The sequence below is a fragment of the Tursiops truncatus genome, chromosome 13 (assembly GCF_011762595.2).
Source record: "Tursiops truncatus isolate mTurTru1 chromosome 13, mTurTru1.mat.Y, whole genome shotgun sequence".
NCBI classification, from domain to species: Eukaryota; Metazoa; Chordata; class Mammalia; order Artiodactyla; family Delphinidae; genus Tursiops; species Tursiops truncatus.
In genome coordinates, this window is record NC_047046.1 from 447,810 (window position 1) to 456,474 (window position 8,665).

The 8,665-nt window shown below is 58.1% G+C and overlaps 1 protein-coding gene across 2 annotated transcripts; it reads right to left on the bottom strand.

Moving 5' to 3' along the window:
• Positions 1 to 1,188: 1,188 nt before the first annotated feature.
• Positions 1,189 to 8,034, bottom strand: PGAM5 (PGAM family member 5, mitochondrial serine/threonine protein phosphatase). 2 transcript variants are annotated; one of them, XM_019942524.3, is made up of 6 exons: positions 7,799 to 8,034; positions 5,268 to 5,446; positions 4,189 to 4,314; positions 4,033 to 4,121; positions 3,731 to 3,861; positions 1,189 to 2,122 (listed from the first exon to the last, which is right to left on the bottom strand). In XM_019942524.3, the coding sequence occupies exons 1-6, from the start codon at positions 7,987 to 7,989 to the stop codon at positions 1,972 to 1,974; spliced, it is 867 nt and encodes a 288-aa protein (XP_019798083.1). In that variant the 5' UTR covers positions 7,990 to 8,034; the 3' UTR covers positions 1,189 to 1,971. The 2 variants fall into 2 exon arrangements, with proteins under 2 accessions (XP_019798083.1, XP_004313544.1); XM_004313496.4 differs by having other exon boundaries at positions 3,731 to 3,864; positions 7,799 to 8,033.
• Positions 8,035 to 8,665: the final 631 nt, after the last annotated feature.

Sequence of the window (8,665 nt, forward strand, 5' to 3'; positions counted from 1 at the left end):
TGGGAAGAGGTGACAGGAACCGTCTGAGCGGGGGGCAGCGGCTAAGGTGCCACGGGCTGCATGCAGGCGGCTCCGGAAGGTTCCCCGCTCCTGGATCCAGACGGACCCTCCGGGATAGTGTTTGGATGTTTCCAGAGGCCTTTGCGGCTCAGAGGGAATAGCTGTGGGGTGACTGCCTCATCAGGCGTCCCCAGCCGGGTTTGCCCGCCAGGCTGCTGGAACCACACAGGTCTGTGTGCGTGCAAGGCCCGCAGGGAGGGGTTTCTTCTTACACGTGCCCTCGGCCTCCTTCCTCAGCCGTCTCAAAAGAAAGAAAATATTTTGGAACAAACAAACAGCAACACGGTCAGTAGGAACCACTACTGTTCCCACTGCTGTCAGCTCAGGATCCCTCCTGTCACACGGGCTCTTGGGGTGGTTTTCCACCTTGGTCAAGCTTAGGATGACGCTCCCGACGTTTCAGAAGTTCTCGGTCATCTGTCCTACCTCGGGGCGGTTTCCAGTGCGACCTCCCTGGGCCCCTGTAACTAACTGACCCCGTCCAAACACCACTGTCCTGCTCCTGGGCTCCTTTCCTGTTTCTAAAATGCTGCCTTGCTTCTCAAAGGTCAAGTGTAAAGGGTGGACACGCCACGGAAAAGCCAGGTCTGCAGACAGGACAGCAGGGTGGCCGCGCAAGCCCGAGGGTCCAGGGGCCCAGGGCCCAGCCGCGGGGCCTCACAGCGCCCGGGGCCAGACACGGTGCCGCCTCTGGCTTTTCTGGTCTCAGCCGTTAGCACAGCCCCTGGGTAACTTGTCTCAACTATTTCGCAGAATGGTGTGTGCCTGCTGCTTTTACTTACCGAGCTCACTGTCCTGGGTCAGGGCCTCTCACTGAGGCCCCTGGCGGGCAGACACCCTGCAAAACTGTCAGCCCAGGGCGCACAAAATACTGGGGAAAGAGCCTTCTGCCCAATCTGTCTCAGCAAGTTTGCGGCTGTTATGCTGCACAGGCTTCCTGCTTCCTTTAAAACACTCACAATTAGTACTTTGAAAAACCAGTAAAACACAATTTCATTTTGTAGGTATTTCCAAAATTGACAGAAATGGATCGAATATCCCAATTAGTTGCACTGATTGCAAAAATGTTCACAACCACTTCATAGAAATTGTACTTCCGTCTAAATAAATGGAGATTTGGGATGGACGTGTTGTATCTAAATATTTTAATCCACAAGCATAAAAGATTAATAGCCACAGGTAAACAAGGACTGAACTGTCAGCCAGACACTTTATTGAAACAGGGCCCCTCCTGGTCCGTCACTGCCCAGCCCCTCCCACGAGAGCAGCAGGTCGAGTCACCTCCCTCACCTGCTAAGGTGCCCCTCCTCTGTGTCGGAAAGGCCTAGCAACACACGTGAGTTCAGATCCAACAGTGTCAGGGCTGTGTGACTCGGGAGTGAGAAATGGGTTTTCAAAACAAGAACCAGATGAGGAAAATCTTCAATCGATGAAAACTTAAGTGACAAAGAGTTCTAGGAAATGAAGAGTGTAAAAAGCAGCGAAATAAGTTACGAATGGAAGAGCGCTGGTGCCCACCTCCTCCTGCCTGACGGGCTCTACTGACGGACAGCTCACTGCGGCGTCTGCCGCGGCCCCTGTGGGGACGGCATCTGGGGGCCTCGTCCAGTCCCTGAAACAGGCCTGCTCGTTCCTGTTCCTGAAACAGGCTCATCCTGGTGGACAAGAGTGAGGCAGAGACACTGCGAGAGACGAAGCTGATCTGACCTGAGTGCTTCCCTTCTGCATCCTGGGCCAGAAGCTCAGCGCTGCAGCACTGCTTCGTGGATCCTTCTCTCCGGCTGCTGCGCCCTGGAGCCCTGGCCCTGCGGCGCGGCCTGTGTGGGGTCAGGGGAGGAGCCCGCGGTCTCGGTGGCACCCACACCAGGCCGGCATGGGGCTGAGGAGGAGAGCGGGGCCTCGAGGTGGCCCTCAGGAGCGAGAGATCTTGTCAGGAGGCATGAATCCCGTGTCCCCGAGGGTCCTGAGCGCCACTCGGCCATCTGGCCGGACTACCAGGTGCGTAATGCTGCCGTTGTTGAGGGAAAGGCGGAGCCAGCCTTCTGGAGGGAACTGCAGCGCCCTGGAGGAGAGAGCACAGGCTGGGAAGGGGCCCACCCCAGATGACAAGGCCTCAGGGGACTTCCCTGGGGCTGGGGCCAACACCTGCAAGTCCCTCCCATTTTCAAATGGGGTTTCTCAGAGGAAGGAACTGTCTGGGGTGGGTGCCAACCCATCAATCAAACAAGGGGGAGGTGACAGCCCAGCCCCTCTGGGACGGGGGGATCAACCCAACTCAAGGCTTGCATGTGAGTCACAAACACACTAGTTAACAAATGCATGCAACTGAATTGTTCTTCCAGTGTCACCAAAAGGGGACGGGGGCAGCCCACAACCCCGGAGCATTTCCATGCGCTTAACGCTTCTTAGGCACAGTTGGTATCTGCTGAAGAGCCCAGCAGGACTATGGCCTCCGTCTGAGCCACCGGACCCCTTTGTGCCCCAGGACACTGGGGTGAACAAGCGGCACCCCTGTGGCTCGCCTTCAACTGGCACGCCCTCTGTCGAGAGTTTTGCCGACTTGAAGGATTAACTACCTACACGCTGATTTTTCAAGGCTCAGCGTCACCCTCACCGCTTTCAAAACTGCCCTAAGTTAGGGAGCAGAGCGCCCTCACGTGTCCTGGGGGCACAGGCCGCTCCCAGCCCTGACGTCTCCGGCCGGCCCTCAGCACTGGGGTCAGTGCTGTCCCGGGATATGGGAGGACGCGTGTTCACACAGCCCCGAAGTCGCCCTGAGCGGCACACGGGCTGGGGCTGCCCCCGAAGCCCAGCCCCTCCTCCCAGCAGCTCTCAACCCGGCCGGGAACCTGGCGCCGCAGCCTGCTCCTCCGGCGCAGGGCTGCTCGCCCCGGGCCACGCGGGCGGCTTCTGAGGGCAAGCGAATGGGCCCTCGTGAGAAGGGGGACCCCCTCAGCTCCTGAAGCACCTGCGGAGCACCTTGAATGGCCCCGGGGGAGGCTGGGTCCCCACTTGCACTAAGTGGGATGTGGTCAAACACACTAGCACCCAGCTGGCCTTCCCAGGTCCAGGGCCCTCCGTGACTCTGCCTGGGGCTCAGCGCAGGCATCACTGTGAGGGCCCTGCACCTCTGGTGCCAGGACGAAGGGACCTGGTTGCCCCACGGACACAGGAGCCCCGCAGGAGCAGCTGGAGCTGCCAGGGACTAAGGCGCTCACAGGTTATCACCCTGCACAAAACAGATCCGTGGGTCCTTCATCACACACGTTCCAATTAACAAACAAAGGGACATACGAAACCATTAAGCGAACACCACGCACAACCACGGGGGCAGGAGCCATCGACAGGTGCTGAAACCAGCTGGGGGACCTCAGGGAAACGGGCGCTCGCGTTGCCTCCTACAAAGTGGGACTTCGCGTTGGGAATGGCAGCGCACAGCGCCTAAACCAAGCGACCACGGTCAGCATCGCCCGGGAAAGGCCGCCCACGGGGGGCACCTCAGTCTGGTCTGTTCCCAGCAAAAACATGCAGTCGTGAGAAAGCCGTTCTACCAGACCACCGGCTGGGCCTGGCGGGCACCATCAGACAAGAGGAGGGGGAGCCGCGCTGGGGGCACAGGCCGGCGGGGGAGGGGGGAGGCGGGGCCGCGGGCGCCCCGTTGGGGCCTCACCTGCACACGATATAGCGGATGACGTTGGCGTGGCAGATGAAGATCTCGTAGCTGTCCTCCTGCTGCTTGGTGTCCGCCCGGTGGATGTAGTTCCGGAAGGCGGCCTCGATCCGCGCCCCGTCCTCATAATACTGCTGGGGGCAGAGGGAGGGATCGTCCGTATGGAGGCAGTGCGCGGGCCCGCCGCCAGGAGCCCAGGGGCCGCCAGGAGCCCAGGGGCCGCCAGGAGCCCGGGGCCGCCAGGAGCCCAGGGGTGGAGTGGAGGCCGCTCCCGGGGAAGGCCGCCCGGGGGGAGTTTTTACCACAGCCTCCGGCTTCCAGTGAGACACGGGGGGGTCAGGCTCGATGGGGGCGCCTTCCCTCAGCAGGTCTGTGCTGACCTTGCAGACGCCTGCGGAGAGACACAGGACTCAGGGCCCCTTCAGGAGCAGCCGGCCCGGGGGGCGCCTGGCACTCACCTGGCAGGTGTTTGCTGATGATGTCAGTGGTCTCTATCGCACGGGTCATGGAGGAATGGACGATTTTATTAAACTTCAACCCCAAGCTTGCAAGTCGGAGACCGGTTAGTTCAGCCTGCTCACGACCTTGAAGGTGGAATACACTGGAGAATTACACGTCGCCGGAGTCCCTGTTTGTTTACTTCACAAATACTTCAGTCCTTACCAAGCACCACTAGGTTTGGGGGACAAGACGGGCAGCCCCTCCCGGGGCTCAGGCCTAAGGAAGGGGTCAGGCTTTCAACAGGTAAAATCAATGAGACAAACTAGCCACCTTCAGCCCCATAAGGAAGAAACATTGAAGACAACGGCCATGGTGGAGGCTGGCTGAAGTTTGGGTGGGGTCCTGTTTACTATTTCTGGGTCCCCCACACCATTCCTACTCAACTTTGTCCAAAGATTGGGTGTCAGTGCGCCAGTGACCACCTGCCGCTCAATCACCACCACCAGGTGTTAACACGTGAGGACGGACAGCCTCAGCACTGCTGCAGCCTGGGTGCAAATACAAATGCTTTTCCTCAAATGTATCTTAGAATCCAGTCGAAACGCCCTTGGAAAGTCAGTCTCAGCTGGATGCACGATACCACAGATGCAGCTTTACTTCCACCCGGGCCTGAGGACAGGCCAGCAAGCCCCTTCACACAAGTGGGTGCTATCTCATTCAACAGAGGGATTTTTTAAATGTAAACTCTATCTCCAACCTCCCTGCCGTTTCCTTGCTAGGAATTTCTCCTACAGACACATGAGCACAAAGACCGAGGCGGTCCCGCCCGGCGGGGGCGGCTGAGACCCGCCACCGTTTATGAGGAAGGCTCTCCAGCAACGAGGTCAAGCCAGAAGGAGCACTGGGCGGGGCGCCTCCGAGAGCCTCGGGCCTGCGGGCAGGATCCACCTTAACGAGGACGTTTTCAAAGCCTGTGTCAGATTTGGCTGATTATTACTAATAATGACAAGGCTCGCATCTGGGTCGAGAACACCCGACACAGGTCCAAAGAGGCCCAGCGCCCCAAGGGCACCTTCAAGGAGGCCCAGCCACGTACCCAGGGGCGTCAGCGTGCGGTCCTTCTCCAGGGAGGCGTCCACGTGGTACTGCGAATGCCTGATGAGGAAGATGTGCCGTGTGGCCTTGGCCTTGTAGTGGTCCAGCCTGGACGCCAGCTCTTCTTCTCCGGGCTCCAGGTTCCTCTTCCGCAGGTTGACCAGGGACAGTGGTTCTCTCCTGATGCAGAAATACGAGATGGTGTGTCCTGTGCCCCTGCTCACAAGTCACCCCCAGTCTTTCTGACAGAGGGGCTTCCTGGGTTGGTGAGGCACAGGGGAGGAGCCAGCGCCCCCCTTCTCTTGGCGCCAGGCCCGCCCTGGGCGGCTGGATGTGAACAGGACAGGCGAAGCTATTGTGCTGCCCACGTCCTTGTGAGGAGACTGACAGTCACAGCAAGGGGACCAGGGACGCAGAGAGGAGGAAGGAGTGTCTGTGGAAGGGCAGGTGGGAAATGCCCACAGGGTGGCCTCACTGACGGGGACGCTGTGCTGCCCAACAGTAGCCACTGACCATGTGGCTACTTAAATTCAAAATCATGAAAATTAAATACAATTAAAACTCCATTTCCCCAATCACACTAAACACATTTTCAATGCTTAGTAGCACATGGGATAGTAGGCATCACATCGGACAGTGAGGAAAATGCTCCCGTTACCACGGAAACCCCCTGGATGGCCCTGCTGGAATGCTGGGAGGGAGCTGCAGCAGAAAAGATGCTGAGACACCAGCAAGTCTGGTGAAGACAGGCATTCTGACGGCTCATTGGCCTCAAGCTAACAGAAATTACATGCCTGTGAGACCGGCAGAGCTGGGAAAAGAATGTACTCAGCTGAGGCAGTGCTGGAAGAATAAGTTTTGAGGGGAATAATGGTGAATTCACGGGTTCTGCTTGGGCCGTGCGAACCTGGGGAACCTGGGGTGCCTGTAACATGGCCAGGCCGAGATGCCACACTGGCGGTCACGTGGGAGCTGGGGCTGAGCCAGAGAAGACATCTGGGACCTACAGGCACAGATGCAGGAAGCCTGGCTCCTCAGAAAGAGGCTGGAGATTTCACTGGATGAGGCCCTGGAACTTTCTAGCATGGACACCACCCCCCTCACCCCCCCATAAATCTAGACTTGGCAAGTAAATACAGCAATGTTGGCCTCATACAAGGCTGGAATCCGGCTCTACCTCAAGTCAGTCCTTTAACCTGAGTGACTCTGTTTCCTTAAAAAGGCCCAAGAAATTCACAAGATTGTACTGATGTTTGAAAAAGAGAATATGACCCCAGTCTTATCCCAATTGAGGAACATTCTATAAAATCCCTGATCAGCCCTGCTCAAAACTGTCAAGGTCATCAAAACAAGTCAAGTCTGAGAAACCGTCAAAGCCTGACTGTCCTGTGGGATCCGGGAAGACACAACGGACAACATGTAAAAACTGAGGAAATTTCAATAAAGTACGGACGTCAGTTAAAAATATCGTATCTATACTGGTTCACTGATTGTGACAAGTGTCCCATAGTAGTGTGAGGTGTTAACAACAGAGGGAATTAAGTGTGGAGTATACAGGTACTCTATCATCTTTTTCTGTAAATACAAGATGATTCTAAGATAAGTTTACTTTTCAAAAATTAAAGGTTAAAAAGAATACCTATTTAGTTCCCGATACAACTAGGCCAGCAATAAATATTGGATCTGTGCCCCACACTCAAGATCTTGTGTCAAGGAGTGAAGAGCTGGGACTGGGTAAACCATCCCACAACCCAGAGCAGGGCTGCCCAATAGAAACAGAACACCGGCAACATACGTAATTTAAAATTTCCAAGTGGCCACATTTACAAAGCAGGAAGAAACTGGTGAAATTTCAGTAACTCACTTTATTTGCTCCAGCATACCAAAACTACTATCGTTTCAATACAGTATTTTAAGATCTGCACTGCTCTGGTTTTTAAATTTAATTAACGTTAAGTAAGACTAAAAATTGCTTCCTGATCACAGGAGCCACACTCAAAGGGCTCAATAAGAACACTGACAGCGCGCGGCCAGGTGGGACCGGGACCCCTGGACCTCACGTTCCTACTCAAGATGGCTGCTGGTCCTGTCCCCGCGAGGCCGCCTCGCGGAGGCCCCTTCCAGGACCCATCTCCACCTCGCCGTCTCAGCTGTATCGCAAATATGGGACCAACGTGCCGTCACCCAATCTGAGGATTCAGAAGTTGGGAAACGGAAACAAGGACAAGAGCCCTACAAAGGTCCAAGCCCTCCGTCTAGGACTGAAAACGACCACTTTGGGCTTCCCTGTGCGCCAGGCACTGTCCCTGGCATCACGGTGCTCCTTCCTCAGAACGACTCCCTGGGCAGACGAGGAAACTGGCGCTCAGAAGAGGGGTCGAAGGACGGCCCACGTCCACAGCCACCCTTGTGGCCAGAACCGAAAGAGAAACCCGCACGCAAGCCTGCCCCGCCCGCCCCTCCGCGGAACCGACCACACCGACCGGCCGGGACGGCCGGGGCCCGGGAAGGCTCCCGCCGCCGGCCCCGCACCTGTCCCAGTTGGGGTCCCAGACGCCGGGCCCGGGGCGCGCGGCCCCCGCCCACGCCGGCGGCTCGACCACGCGCGGCTCCGCGTCCCCGCCCGCGCGGGGCTTCCCCACTGCCACCGCCGAGAAGAACACCGCGGCCGAGCCCCCGGCCAGGCCGCAGGCCGCCAGCTGCAGCGCCTGCCGGAACGCCATGCCGGCCCGTCCCACGCGGGGCCGCGTCGACTCCGCGCAGGCGCCTTCGGGCGCGGACGGCGCGCCGCAAGGGACAGGCTTGGGCGGGCGCGCGCTTCCGGCCGCCGGGCTGCGCGGGAGTCGCCGGGATGGCCCTGCCTGCCGCGGGCGACTTCCGGGAACGAAGGCGGAGCCCGGTGGTAGGCGGTGGTTCTGAGACCCTTCCCTCGACCCGCTGCGGGGGGCCCGGGGCGGGAGTCGTTCCTGCCTTCGAGCAGCTAGTGCTTACGCGGCGCCCCCGGGGAGCCGCTTGGGCGGGGGCGCAACGGGAGGACCGAAGCCGGCGCCGAGCGGCTGGGCCGAGTCAAATGCGGGAAGAGCCCATGGGGAACCCGTGCCCCGCAGATGACTTGGGGTTCTGGTTTAAGTGAACTGGGAAACTCCCGCAGGGTTTGCTGGTTGCCTTGTTTTTACTGTGGCAAAATACACATAACGCAAAATTTACCATCGTAACCGTCGTTTAGGTGTACAGCTCAGGGGCATTAAGGACATTCTCTTTGTTGTGCAAGTGTCACCACCATCCCTCTCCAGAACTTTCTCATCTTCCCAAACTAAAATTCTGTCCCCGTTAAACACTTAGCTCCCCATCCCCTTCCCTCAGCCCCTGGCACCCACCACCCTACTTCCTGTCTCTATG